This window comes from Gorilla gorilla, chromosome 9 (genome assembly GCF_029281585.2).
Source record: "Gorilla gorilla gorilla isolate KB3781 chromosome 9, NHGRI_mGorGor1-v2.1_pri, whole genome shotgun sequence".
NCBI classification, from domain to species: Eukaryota; Metazoa; Chordata; class Mammalia; order Primates; family Hominidae; genus Gorilla; species Gorilla gorilla.
The window spans coordinates 39,708,901-39,724,555 of NC_073233.2; the positions used below are offsets into that span (position 1 = coordinate 39,708,901).

General features: G+C 36.6%; 1 protein-coding gene across 4 annotated transcripts in view; it reads left to right on the forward strand.

The window, feature by feature from the left end:
- Positions 1–7,051, forward strand: part of HIPK3 (homeodomain interacting protein kinase 3) — a 100,169-nt gene extending 93,118 nt beyond the window's left edge. For all 4 annotated transcript variants that reach the window (XM_031016163.3, XM_031016161.3, XM_031016162.3 and 1 more), the window contains 3 exons: positions 1,633–1,868; positions 2,163–2,290; positions 3,117–7,051. In XM_031016163.3, the coding sequence (XP_030872023.1) occupies positions 1,633–1,868; positions 2,163–2,290; positions 3,117–3,593 (841 nt within the window). In that variant the 3' untranslated portion in view covers positions 3,594–7,051. The remainder of the gene's footprint in view (positions 1–1,632; positions 1,869–2,162; positions 2,291–3,116) is intronic.
- Positions 7,052–15,655: the final 8,604 nt, after the last annotated feature.

A 15,655-nucleotide genomic window follows, 5' to 3' on the forward strand; every position in this document is an offset into this window, starting at 1 on the left:
GGACATGCTGGTCTTGAACTCCTTACCTCAGGTGATCTGCCTGCCTCAGCCTCCCAAAATGCTAGGATTACAGGCGTGAGCCACCACATCCAGCCAAATAATCTATTTTTGAAAGGATAAAAAAGCCACATTCTTAATTTCAGCCCCACAGACTACTATTGTAACTTAAATTTGGAATAAAAACGTATACTTTAGCAAAATTAAAAAGGAATGTTTTGCATAATGAAGTACTCACTGGCCCACTGTCTACAGGACGTCCACTATGATTTTTTTCTCCCATTGGTGACTGATTTGCATGGTTTTATCCATATTAACCTGGCTTACCCATCCTTTGGCCAGCGACATGTACCACTGCTAAGATAGTAAGCTTGTCCTAAGCAGAATGATTTACTAACGCATTGAGAGATAAGCCACAGTCTAGGCACAGTGGCCAACACTTGTAATCCCAGCACTTTGGGAGGCCAAGGCAGGAGGATCACTTGAGGCCAAGAGTTCGAGACCAGCCTGGACAACATAGTGAGACCCCGCCTCTACCAAAAATTAAAAAAAAAAAAAGCAGAACGTGGTGGCACATGCCTGTAGTGCTAGCTACTCAGGAGGCTGAGGCAGGAGGATTATTTGAGCCCTGTAATTTGAGGCTGCAGTGAGCTATGATCACACCACTGCACTATAGCCTGGGCAACAGAGTGAGACCCTATCTCTTAGAAAGGAAGGAAGGAGGGGAAGGAAAGAAAGAAATAAAATCTTATTTTAGTGGCAACAAACATTTGAAAAATTTTAAGTTTTAATTTTACATGTCTTTTTCCTTAGTCAGGAAATATGATATTGCATACTTATAGCCAAAGCTCTATGGAAAATATAAGGAAATTTTAATGTATCTTCTTAAAAGTTGCTTATAATATGGTTTGAAAATTGATAATGTACATAACTATGCATTCACATGTAAAATATATATAAAAATATACTTATAAGATATATAAATAAAAATATGTATAAAAAGAGATGCTTCAAATTCGTAAGTAAGTATGGAATGAGTGGTTGAAACAGACAATAAATGCTGTAGAAATCCCAAGGAGAGAGAGATTGTCAGGGCCCAAGAGTGTCAGGAAGAGATGAGAAATATGGGGCTCTGTCTAGGCCTTCAGAGGTGTGGGGATACCTTTCAGATACCTGGTTAGGTACAAGGACCCAAATTACCAGCAGAGGCACATATCCTGATGTTAGAATTTAATTTGAAATATCCAAGTCACATGCATATATGTTTGTATATTTCATTTAAATTATCCGGAGCAGTGCCTCTTTTGTCATGTCTTGATGAAATTATCTGGAATTTATAAAGAGGAATTTTATGAGCTGCTACTGAGGATCAAATGGGAAGGGAAAGAAGAAAAAAAAATGCCAAAATGATGTTCCTGAAATGGAACAGAATTAGGTTTAGCAGTTGGAACAGAGAATTAATTTAAGGGTCTAGAAATTTTATGAAAAAGTGCTATTGGACAAGGAAAAAGGTGTAATTATATATAAAATAACTGAATAATGTTCTCATCAGTTCACTGGAGCCTGAATATTACTTAACATTAGATTTAATGTTGGAAAAAAATATCACTCATGAAAAATACTTTATTTTTGTAGTATGTCAGATGAAGAGCAAGAAAGTGGTTGTGATACGGTGGATGGCTCTCCGACATCCGACTCTTCCGGGCATGACAGTCCATTTGCAGAGAGCACTTTTGTGGAGGACACTCATGAAAACACAGAATTGGTATCCTCTGCCGACACAGAAACCAAGCCAGCTGTCTGTTCTGTTGTGGTGCCACCAGTGGAACTAGAAAATGGCTTAAATGCCGATGAGCATATGGCAAACACAGGTAAGTTGAGTCCTCCCATTTCTCTGGTTGTCCTTTAAATACGGTCTTAATTTAGGAAAATCTGAGAATGCAGTTGCCAAAGTCATCTCTGAATTTTGACTTGACCCTGCCTTATGTATTGTACAGAGGAAATCTTCTAATATTATCCAGTGCTTGGAAACCATGACCTCTCCTTTGATTTTATTTAATTTTAAGGCTCTCAAATCACTATTGTGTAAAATATCTAAAGACTTTGCTAATTTTTTATTTGAAAAGGAAAAAGCATAAACTCTTTAATATTTTATTCGTCGCCAGATTCTATATGCCAGCCATTAATAAAAGGACGATCTGCCCCTGGAAGATTAAACCAGTCTTCTGCAGTGGGTACTCGTCAACAAAAATTGACATCAGCATTCCAGCAGCAGCATTTGAACTTCAGTCAGGTATGTTCATCTGTGGATATGTAGGAGTCTGTGGGATTCAAATTTAGCAGTTGTTTTTCACGTGGAGGAGAAAGCTTCTGAAACTGTATGTAGTGTTAATGAATTTTTCCCTTCTCATTATCCCAAGTGGCTAAAGAGTAACTGGCTTAATAATAGGATAATTAAGCAAATTATCCATAGAACTTGTAGCCTTTTTCAGAAAGATTAAGTCCTTAGGTTCTCTTACATAATATTAACAGAGTGTGTCTGTTATCTCAGAACATCATTAACCTTCCTGAATACTTTCCATCTTATTCAACACTATATTTGGCAGTTGTGTTTCAGTTGGGAAAAGAAAAGATCACAGATACTGGAGTTGGACGGGGATTCAAATCTTGGTTTTGCCATGTACTATATATATATATATTACCTTGGCCAGGTCTTTTCAACAAATCTGATTTGGAGCACAGTTACTGGGAATCGTAATTATATCATGGGTTGTTTTAGAAGTAAATAACGTTGTGTATGTAAATGTTAGCTTTACATATAAGAAGTGCTCCACAAATGGTAGCTGTTAGTAGTGATGGGGATAGTAATAGGTAGTACTAGCAGCAGTAATAGCGGTGTTTATATTATAATAATATGTAGTAATAAATACTAAAATGTTAATACTAATATATATGGAATTGATATTTTTCTCTCCTCTAGTTATTCTTAGTATAAGTTAGTTCTGAGAGATCCACTATGAGTTATCAGTCACAAAGGGTATATTGTAATTTCCCTTTGTTTCTTTCCTTTTATCTTTTAAGGTATGTTATTCAGTCATTTTTTTTTTCTTTGTGGATAGGTTCAGCACTTTGGATCTGGGCATCAAGAGTGGAATGGAAACTTTGGGCACAGAAGACAGCAAGCTTATATTCCTACTAGTGTTACCAGTAATCCATTCACTCTTTCTCATGGAAGTCCCAATCACACAGCAGTGCATGCCCACCTGGCTGGAAATACACACCTCGGAGGACAGCCTACTCTACTTCCATACCCATCATCAGCCACCCTCAGTAGTGCTGCACCAGTGGCCCACCTGTTAGCCTCTCCGTGTACCTCAAGACCTATGTTACAGCATCCAACTTATAATATCTCCCATCCCAGTGGCATAGTTCACCAAGTCCCAGTGGGCTTAAATCCCCGTCTGTTACCGTCCCCAACCATTCATCAGACTCAGTACAAACCAATCTTCCCACCACATTCTTACATTGCAGCATCACCTGCATATACTGGATTTCCACTGAGTCCAACAAAACTCAGCCAGTATCCATATATGTGAAAAACAGTATATTGGGGAAGCTCAATGATACAAACATTTGATTAAAAATAAAAACATGGTATTTAATAAATATTAGCCATGGCACAAGAAAATTATTTTTGAATCATGTAGACTTGGGTGCAATTTAAACAACTTTGAGCTTTAAAAACTCACTTTTGATGTGTTTTGCACATTTGGTATAACTTGTCTTTGGTCATGTTATCTTCTTATGTAGTAACTCTAGACAGGTGACTTATGGGAGCAGAAGTCCAGTTTTGCTCCTGCTATTTTTTATAAATTGCCTTCTAACTAGTGCAAGACACGTCTACATTTGGGAAGCCATTCTGTGTACAGACTTAGAGCAACAGATGCACATATGTCAGAATTACAGCATACAAGTGAATTGTATTATCCGTGTCTTAGTGTATAAATGTTGGGTCACTTACCTAAGAAATTGAGCTATTGTTCTTTACATTTGCATGTGTCTTTTGCATGGGCAAAATGTTGCCTAGACTTTGCTCTTAAATGTTGTTCTAATAATCTCAGCTGCGTTGTAAACCGTTCCTACACATAGTGCCTTAAATATTTGAGGTTGTTAATGTTATTACCTATATATAAATGTTGAGGACTGCAGCACTTAAAATTCAGACCTACTATTTAGTTTCCTTTTGATAGCGTAATGTTCATTTTTGGTTTTGTGTGGTATGATTTCAGGTAGTAGCTGTTTTTTTCCTTACTAAGAGGGCAGCATGTTTGCTATAGCTGAATTCTGCTGTCTGATTTTTCAGAATGATCTAGCTTCAAGAAAAGCAAGCAGTTAGTAGTGCTTAAGAAAAATTGATTCAGTATCTAATGGATAGTTGATAACTGTCACAGCACAGCATTTTATATACTGTTAAGTGAAACTGCAATACAATCTAAGTTTATTTTGAGAGTGTTTGCTGTATAATTGGACTTAATAAAATGTTTAGAGGTACAGTAGGCATGACTTTGGGTAGATAATAAAATGCAAAATGCTCATTGATTCATGATGTGGTTTTATCTTAGCTTGGGCAAACCATGCAGTATTTAATAAATAGTAGCAGAACTTTTACTATTGAAGCTTGAAAAGATGTGAGTTCTTTGTGTGCAATTTTTGATTTATGCATGTGAGAGGGTTTTTTTTTTTTTTAAAGTATTTTTACATTGCAGTACTTGTTTTGCTTGTTGGTGATGTTTGCTTATTTAATACATTCCGTCAGGGACAGAAATTACATGCTTTTTTTTCTTTCTAGGAAGTGTGTTGAGTTCCCCCCTTCCCCGACATTTTTTTCTTTTTTGGGTGGTGGTGATGGTAGTGGTTATGTCTGTTTAAATGAAGTTGCTTTTACAGCACCAAAGACTTAATCATCCATTTCCTATATAAAGGTAGCTACTTTTTGCATAGACCTCAAGTATATTGTAGTGTAAAGGTGGAATTTAAGGAAAGGTATTAAATTGAGGCTGTGTTTTAGCTTACAGGCAAGTAATAAATTGTATCATTTATCTTGAATGTATCATAGATAAGCTGCTATATAACGATTGCCACTTCAGATAGCTGTGAAATTAGGTGATTAACTAGTTGTTATTTAGCCTTCTAATTTCTGTATAAGTCTAATTACATGAATAGAAATTGGGGTTTTGATTTTTTTACTTTGCTTTTCTGTTTGGAGTGTCATTGTAACTACTGTATTGTAAATGGTGGAAAATAATTGCATTTGTTATTTTGGGGTGTGTTATTTGCATCAGTATTTTATCTCTATTAATGTTTGTGCTCATCACTGCATATTAAAAAAACTTGGATGTATCAATGTAACTTAATTTTTTATTTTCATACTGGCATTGTAGACACTTGAGAAAGCTGTATCTTGCAGGCTTGACTTAACTTTTTTCCTTAAGAATCTGGAATATAATCTTACAGCATTTACTGGAATAAACAGTACAAAGCATTTGAGTGTAAAACTCTAGATGTTTTGGATTTACAGCATTTCTTTGATAAATGAATTGTATACCACTAGTACAGCTCTAGTACAGCATTCACAATAAGCTAATAATGGATAAGTTTTCTTTACTCCATTAACACAAGCAGTGTTTTATTTAATAATCATCAATGAAATAAATGTGCCTGAAATTGATTTTAAAAATTACAGTATTAGATCATAAAGTAAAAACCAGCAGTACATTTTTAGTCACACTGAAAATGAAGGACTTAATTTTCCCCACAAGTTTCAGTGTTTTTAGTAATTAATTCTATGCATTTTATACAAATAGAAATATATATATATAAAAAATTAAATGTTTAAAAAGGAGTAGCCTAAGATTAATTTAAAAGATTATTTACAGATGACACATTTATGGGGTCACTATTTAAGTAAATTTGCTGCCCTCCACAGCCTTCTAATTTTATTTATATGTTCCAGCAGATTATTAGGATCTGCTCACTTCTTAGGAAAGAATCAATGCTGGCAACACATTGTTTCAGAAACACCAAGTGCAAAGGATTGATTGTATCACAACAGGTACAAAACCGACAGAGTTTTCTTTTTGTTTAGGGCCATGTTTACTACTCTGAAATGTTGTATTTTTTGTCTTTAATTTCCAAGACTTAAAGCAGTCTTGTTAAATTGACATAAGTGGTAAACTTCAACATTTTCATAATACAGTATTAATGTTTGATAAAGGTATATCCCAGTTAACTACACTGCTCTTTAATTGCAATCATGGGCATTTTAATGTATTTTAAAATAAATTTCAAAATTCTGCTAAATTCTTAATTTAGCATATTGACAAAGTAATCTGGATTTATACCTTTTAAAAACCATTTTGACCAGTTTTCTTCAGTTTTAATGCTTTCTTAAATAAAACACTGCATGATTTCCGAGTTGCATATTTGCATACTATTTTAATTTGCAAAATGTTTTTTAAATCAAATATCCTGATATTTAGTTGTTTTTTTTTTTCCTCCAGGGTGTTTAATTAAATATGTTACTGTATTAGCAAAACATTTTCATTTTTAAAATCTGCTAATTTTAAACTTGGACTGTGTTAAGTAAAAGTTAAATCATACACTGCAAGGTGTAGGAAGATTTGTTTTAATGAATCCAATGATATAGATTTGATTACTAAGTTTGAACTGTTAATTGTTTAACAATTTTAGACTTGTGGCTTTCTTTGGTTTATTTGTTTTTGCTTTTACTCCTATGCTACACTAGTTTGCCATGTAGCAATTGCACTGTGCAATATTACAATAAGGACTGGGAAAATTTTATGGATGTAATGTCTATTACGGTTTGCGATAGTATTTCTCTCTAGTTCTCAGTGATTTAAATGTGACCAAGCCTTCTGTACTTTGTCACAAAAAGCGGGTTTTCCAGGTGACTATTTTGGTGAGTGTCAAAATAAGAATTTATGGTGTATTACTGTCGATTCACTTTGAATTAAAATATATATATTGCAGCAAACAGCTTGTTGACTTTTTTTCCACCCCAATACTCCTTACGGGGTAGGGAAGGGAGAGGTTAACAATATTGAGTATCTATTAATAACTTACATCATCTTATTTAACTCTCAAAGCCACCTTGTGAGATAGGTATTATTATCTTTGTTACACAAATGAGGGCATAGCTGCAGAATGTTTAGGGAACTTGCACAAAGTCACATTGTCAATGAGTTGGAATCTGAGATACACACCAGGATATCAAACCATAACTAATCTACTTTCTATCAGTTCTTTTAAAACCGAAGTCTGAGGCAGTGTGCCCGGACTACCTGCAACCATAAGATGACCCTGTCCCATTTTCCTTCAATATTAAGTTTCCGCAAATATTTTTTGAGAGAAATAATTTCTGTTCAATATGTGTGGATGAATAGGGAATTCACATGTATCTTTAATACTTAAAACATATGACTTCGAAAGAATGTGATTGTAGTAGGCCAACTTACGTCCTAAAATACCAACACCTCATAATTCAAGGATCTAACTTTCAAGGAACCTCAGTTGGAAAGTTTCTAGGGGAGCACTCCCCCAGAACACATTAGTGAGAATACGTATTTTCAATTTCTGCCTTCCCCTATCAATGTTTAATTGAAGTATAACATATGTGCATTCTTTGGCATCTGGCTATTTTTTGTTAAACATTTAATTTATAAGATACATCCATGTTGTGTGTAGTTCATTTATACTCATTGCTGTATAGTAATCCTTTGTGTGTATACAGAACTATTTTCTTGATGGACATTTGACATCTGAATAGTTTCTACCTCCTGGCTATTATGAATAGGGCTGCCATGAATGTTTTGTCCATATCTCTTGGTGAACATATGCATGCATTTCCTTTGGGTATATATGTAGACGTGCATTACTAGGACATAGGGTGTATACAGATACTGCCGAACACTATTCCAAAGTAGTTAATTTACACTTATTAGCAATGTATGAAAGTTGTAGTTGCTTTATGTCCTCACTAACACATTATTATTTTTTGTTTCTTTTGTTTTAGTCATTCTTTTGAGGGTGAGTTGTTCAAAATAACATGAACGTTTTCATTTAGGTCAAAGCACTGATCCTACATAGAGATGAAATTCAGATTTTTGCAATTTACTTGAAAGTAAATTAGCCTCTTGAAAAAAATACTAAGAAGCATTCAGCTATTTAAATAAATCTAGGAATATAAATTTTTTTTCTCTGAAACAGGGTAATAGGATGAAAAAAGGGCTTTGAGCAACACATTTAAACCATTCAGCCAGTAACTACCCAGCACAGTGCCTGGCATATAGTGGGTACATCGTGAGTCATTTAAAAAATCTTTTGAAGCATCTGCTATGTTTCAAGCACTATACACGGGGCATGTACCAATGGACAAAACAGAGGTCCTTTTGCTCTTATGGATTTAACCTTTTCCCAGGGGAGAAGACTAAAGTAAGATTCAGGTAGGGTAAGTAAAGAAGACGGTATGGGGATAGGGTGACTGGAGAGGTCATATCAGGGAATGCCTCAGTGAGGTGACACTTGAGCTGTGACAAGGAGAATGAATGCTGATCAGGCATGCAAAGAAAGAATATCTGGCAGAGGGAGCAGCAAGTTAAGCTTTTAATATGAGCAAAATAGGAAGTGGCCATTATGGCCAGAGCATAGTGTTTGAGTGGGTGGCAAGAGATAGAAAATGCAACTATAAGAGTGGGCATGCAGGCTTTTTGCCAAAGATTGGAGTGTAGATTTAATTCCATATATTGTAGGAGGCCATGGGATGATTTTAAGCAGGCAAACAGTATGACCTAACTTAAAGATCAGTCTGGCTGTTGAATGAAGAATAGATTGCAGGGCCAGGGTGGGAGTTGGAAGACCAGGTAGGAGGTTGCTGAAGTAGTCTAGGTGAGAGGGATGAATAACAATATTTTGTTAAGAGGTTTGTATTAGCAATACAGTCTCCCAGTCTGTGACTTACCCTTTTAGTTTCTTAACAGGGCGTTAGGAAGAGCGAAAGTTTTGGATTTTGTTCAAGTCCATCTTATCAATGTTTTCTTTCATGATTTATGCTTTTTGTGTCCTAAGACATTTTTGCCTATCACTAAGTTTCAAATACTTTCTCCTTTGTTTTCTTCTAGGAGTTTTATAGTTTTAGCTTTTATTAAGTCAGTTGTCCGTTTCATGTTAATTTTTGTGTCAACTTTTTACTTAATGGTAATTGAGAAACTACACTTACACCTAATTAGAAGTGTGCTTATTTGAAGTAGAAAAATCAGATGTTAATGTTTCTTATTACTCCATTGTAAATGTAATACATGGTTACAGTATGCTTGGATAATTCAGAAAAATAGATTTTTTAAAACATAAAAATGTATGTTTTCAGATAGTTAATGTACATGTAAGCAACTTCAGATACAGATATTTGCTACTTCAATCTATAGCATTGAATTTATAGGCATTTTGCATGTTTTACAAACTGCACAAACATTTGAATGCCAAAATGCAAAATTTAAAAGTGATCAGATTTATTCTAATAATTGCTTGTTTCTTCAGTGACTGGAGAATCCAAAGAACTCAACTTTTTTTCTCATGTAGAATTTCTATACTTCTATTTTTTTATTAAAAAATACAAACAAGAAAAAGAGAGTAGTACAGTGAATACACACATAACCTTCACCTAGATTCATCAGCTGACATTGGTCTCATTAGCTTTGTATGTTTATGTGTAGTTTTTATTTTATTTATTTAATTAATTAATTATTTTGAGATGGAGTCTCGCTGTGTCACCCAGGCTGGAATGCAGTGGCACCATTTCGGCTCACTGCAACCTCCACCTCCCAGGTTCAAGCAATTCTCCTGCCTCGGCCTCCCGAGTAGCTGGGACTACTACAGGCGCGTGCCACCACACCAGGTAATTTTTGTATTTTTAGTAGAGATGGGGTTTCACCATGTTGGCCAGGCTGGTCTTGAACTCTTGACCTCAAATGATCCACCTGCCTCAGCCTCCCAAAGTGCTGGGATTACAGGCGTGAGCCACCGTGCCCAGCTTGTTTATGTGTAGTTTTTAAATTGAGCCATTTCTGGTTAATCATACTTTGCTCCAAAATACTTAAGCATGCATCTGTAACAATAATGACGTTTTCAACTAACCATGAGACCTTATAACATCTAGCAAAGTTAACAATTCTCTAACATTTATCTAGTTTTCAGTCCATAGTCAAATTAGACATAGTCAAATAGACATAGTCAAGAATGTCTTGAAACAAGTAGCTATTTTCCCCCTACTCCACCAGCCAATTAAGATTTACCCATTGCCCTTGGCTATGGCATGTCTCTGACTACCTTTAATTCAGAACAGTCCCCCATCCATCTCCCATCTTTTTTTTTTTTTTTTTTTTTGAGATGGAGTCTCACTCTGACACCCAGGCTGGAGTGCAGTGGTGTGATCTCAGCTCACTGCAACCTCTGCCTTCTGGGTTCAAGCAATTCTCCTGCCTCAGCCTCCAGAGTTGCTTGGATTACAGGCCCCCATCACCATGCCCAGCTAATTTTTTTATTTTTAGTAGAGATGGGGTTTCACCATGTTGGCCAGGCTGGTCTTGAACTCCTGACCTCAAATGATCCACCCACCTCGGCTTCCCAAAGTGCTGGGATTACAGGCATGAGCCACAAGTTCAGGCTAGAATATTGTACATTCTGGATTTGTCTGATTGTTCGTTTGTCCTAATTGGCTCATCTCTATTTTCTGTAAAGTAGAGGCTGGTTCTAATGCCTTAATTCGGTGTCCATGTGCAAAGGTAATTATAGGAGTTGTGTCATTGTGTCACGTCAGGTTGTCCACTATCAGGGATGACAGTTAAAGAGTGATGACTGGCAAATCTCTCCACTGTCATTGATGGGGTGATACTTTGAAAGTATCAATAACATTTTACTCGGTGTTTTTAGCATCCATTAATGATTGCTGTCTGAATCTATTACACTGGGGATTGCAAAAATAGTGATTTTCAACTCTATCATTCCTTCTCTTAAATACATTCATGACCTGGCATCTTTCTGTAAAAACAGGCTTTCTCCCTGTACACATGCTCTCTCGCTCTCTGTTTTTCTGTCATCACTATGGGTTCATGGATTTTGCTTTATTCAGTAGGTTAAAGTGACCAATTATCTTCAAGACCCCTGAATCTTTTTGACATCACCACATTTGTCTGAATGTTCCCTTGCTCTCTGGCCCAAAAGAATGTCTTGGGCTCACCTTGTACCTTTTCTGTCTCAGATCTGAAATCAGCCATTTCAACAAAAAGCCCAGGTTTCAAAGAACTCAGAGTAATTTTTACAGGTCAGGCACAAAACTAATCCCTTTGTCTTGTACTACTTCCCAATCATGGATGTCATGGGTGTTTAATCGTGGTGTCATGATTAGTTTTTGCTCTTCTCTTAGTTTAGCTTTAATCCCATGTCTCCATTACTTAAGGGTATGTCTGATTCCTATTTTTGCAGAGATGTGGCTTGCCCAGCAACTACTGCACACTCCGTGGATCTTACTGATCTTGAGTCCCTCTTAGCCTAGCACACTGATTGCAGATGGTAATTCCGAAGGCAGGATGAACAGGGAGATGAATGAGTGACTATTTTAGAGGGCATGCTTGGGAGAAGTAATGTAGTAAATGCAGCATTTACTACTCTTTCTCTAATATTTAGCACTTGTGCCCAGTGAATGTTGAATCAATGTGGGCCCTAGGGTTTGAGGACATTATTTAGAAAATCTTGGTAATATTTGTATTCTCAATGATGATGATGAACTTGAACCAGGTGCTGAGGTGAGAGCAGGAACTGTGCTGCAGCATCGCCACAGTTCCCTTATCCCTTGTTTCATCACTTTCATTATATTTCTTGCATTGCCCACCTGCTCTTTGCACTAACTGTAAGCTCTAAAGACAAAGGCCATTTTAATCCTGCAGACTCTGTTTCTTTGACATTTGCTATGTACCTGGCCACAGTCAGCACTAAAACATTTGTTAAATAGATGAATGAAATCAATAAACATCTGTTGAATGCAATTTAGGAGGCCCATATTTCATTATCTGCTTTGCTGCTACTATAGGTAGTATGATTTTGAGCAAGTTTGGGCTTCAGTGTACTCATTGGCAAACTGAGAGAGCCTGGGGTTGCAAACTTAAAAGCAGCAAGGGCTGGGCAGATGCCATAAGTAGATGAAGCAGACTGAGTGGGGACTGGCCGAGTGGAGAGTCAAAGCCCCACCCAAAGGAATCAGGAAACACAAGTAGGATGGCAGACCAAATGGGCACCAATGTCTACTTTTTGGAGAAAACACAGAAATATGCATGTCAGATATTGGCAACTAACTCAAAAGTTTTTTAAAAAAATTATTTGAGACATGGTGTATACCAAACACAAGTTGTCTTCAGGCCAGAGCTGGTCTGTGGGTAGGCAGTTTGCAAGATTAGTTATTTCGAGTTTATTTTCAGTTTGACGTTTAGTAATGCCGTTCAATATAGTATTGCTATGTTGTATTATGGCCAGCAGGGGGGGAAGTTTCCTAATAAATTTTTTTTTAAGTTTGGTCTCATAATAACTTTAAAGAAAATAAAGCAGAAATATGAGCAGTGTAGGCTATGTCGGAGCGTCTAATTTTGTAATTTTTATTGTTAGAGACGATGTTTCTGTCTCTCTGTCACTTAGGTTGGAGGGCAGTGGCATAATCATAGCTCACTGTAGCCTCAAACTCATGGGCTCAAGTGATCCTCCCACTTCGGCCTCCCAAATTGCTGGGATTACAGGCATAAGCCACCATACTTGGCTCAGTTTTTCTTTTTCTTTCTTTCTTTCTTTCTTTCTTTCTTTCTTTCTTTCTTTCTTTCTTTCTTTCTTTCCTTTCTTTCTTTCCTTTCTTTCTTTCTTTCTCTCTTTCTCTCTTTCTCTCTTTCTTTCTTTCTTCCTTTCCTTTTTTTCTTTTTTCTTTTTTCTTTGAGACGGAATCTCTGTCGCTCAGGCTGGAGTGCAGTGGTGCGATCTCGGCTCACTGCAAGCTCCACCTCCTGGGTTCATGCCATTCTCCTGCCTCAGCCTCCCAAGTAGCTGGGACTACAGGCGCCCGCCACCATGCCCGGCTCATTTTTTTGTATTTTTAGTAGAGACGGGGTTTCACCGTGTTAGCCAGGATGGTCTCGATCTCCTGACCTCTTGATCCGCCCGTCTCGGCCTCCCAAAGTGCTGGGATTACAGGCGTGAGCCACTGTGCCCGGCCGGCTCTGTTTCTAATTTTTATAGATTTTGAAAAAGTGAGAAAGGATTTCAACCGTCCATGAATTCTTAAATTACTACTTAGACTGACTGGTTTATCAAGGAATCAAAGGAAGACATCCATTCATCCATTCGTTTCTCTGCTGTCAGGTAGACCTGCCATGTAGTACGAAAACGTGTAGATCATTTTATCTCCAGCAAAGGAAATAAAACTTAGAGGATTTGGCAGCTGGAAGTGGAAGCAAAAGATAAGAGGAAAAGAGTAACAGTCATTCAACACCTACATTGTACCAGAGCCTTTTATGTGGCTTATTCTCACAACAACCCTTCCTTGTGACAAATCCTTCTTTATTTTTTTTATTTTGCAGAAAAAGAAAAGGCTTAGAGAAGCTCAGTAGTTTACTTAAGATAACACAGAAAGAGGCCGGGCGATGTGTCTCATGCCTGTAATCCTAGCACTGCACTTTGGGAAGCCGAGGCAGGTGGATCACCTGAGGTCAGGAGTTCGAGACCAGCTTGTCCAACATGATGAAACTTCGTCCCTACTAAAAAACACAAAAAATCAGCTGGGCATAGTGGCACGTGCCTGTAATCCCAGCTACTTGGGAGGCTGAGGCAGGAGAATCACTTGAACCTGGGAGGCGGAGGTTGCAGTAAGCCGAGATCGTGCCACTGCACTCCAGCCTGAGCGACAGAGTGAGACTCCAAACAAAACAAAACAAAACAAAACAAAGCAAATAAAAACAAAACAAAGATAACACAGAAAGAAGCAATGGTGAAATTCCAGTCCCTGTTTGACTCCACAGCTGTGAAAGTCCCACCTAATTACATTCTCTAAAATGCAGTGCTGGCAAATGTTCACCAACTAGCTGGGTGGGTAAGGGGGTATTCATATGTATTTATATAAATTTGTTATAAATTACATGAATATAAAGAATGGTAGCACATAATTTATAAATGATAATAAAGTATACAACAGTCTTTATTATAAATTACATATGGCCAGCTGGTTCTCATAGAATGCTTTTGTTGAGTTTTACCAGACATATAAGTATACTTATAAGTATAGACTTAAGTAAAACCTTAAGTTGGCTGTAGACATACTAAGAGTATATAGATAGACATATAGTATAGTATAGTATAGTATAGTATAGTATAGTATAGTATAGTATATCCATTTATATACTTACAGCCAGCCTAAGGTTATAATTCTACCATGATTTGACAAAATCAGGCTATGAATAAATGCTTGATTACTACCTGATTTAGCCAAGAAGTTGCTCATGGTATTGATCGACAAGTATACTTTTGATGTCAGTGTTTGTTATTGTTTTCTTTTACACTTACGACCAAAAGGAAACAACAAAGACATATGTTAGAACTTCACTTGTTCAACAATGACATGAGTGAATTCTTTGCTCTATCTGACGATAATTTTCAAATACTGGAAGAATATGCTTTCCCTTTTTTCCCCATATTTTGTTTGTTATTAACAATGTACAACCATAGGTGTGATAAACATTTAAATTTAGTCCACATTAACATTTTCTCCATAACTTTCTTAAGTCTAGATGATCAACAAAACAATAAGTCAAGCCCTGATTTGCAGTGTTTGCCAATTTTCATGGTGTAAATGCTCCCACCAAGAACAATTTCAAGCTATCTGCACAATGTCGCTGAACACAGAGCTGGAAAGAGATTTGCACCATTTAACATAGATAAGATAGACATAAATAACTTCAAGAGCACAGATAATAGTAAAATTATTCAAAGGTGATATGTTTTGAGTATAACTCATCCTTACTTTGGACAGCAGTGTGTGGCCATAAAAATGACTATACAAGCTCAGACTATGTGATCTTTATCAATGGGAAAAATTACAATTGTTCCATGACCTTTAACATTATTTTTTTGTTAAAGCATTGCTAAGTCTCTTACTGTTGGTTGTAAATGTATAGGGAAATGAAAAAATAGAAAAGCTAATATTTATATAGTATACCAATTAAAAACATGAGAAGCATTGAGAGTTAAGCGTTTTATTTCTTTGCAAAAAAATGTATCAGTAGTTTAAATGGTGTTTGCATTCTTCTTATCATATATAACTTAGGATTAACCTTTTTTATACCTTGGCAAATTGTCATACTCCTTTGCAAGTTCGGATCAGCTTCCAACATTTTATCCTCTGTGCTCTGAATGTCGTGAAATATCTCTGAGAATTTCTCTAATGTGAATCTTTTTCAGCATCACTTCCTCTCTGGGCTGTCTTCATTCTTTTTGTCAGAACCACTTTGCTCATTTATGTTGATAAGTTTGCTTTCCCTGAGTTCCTCTGGCTGCA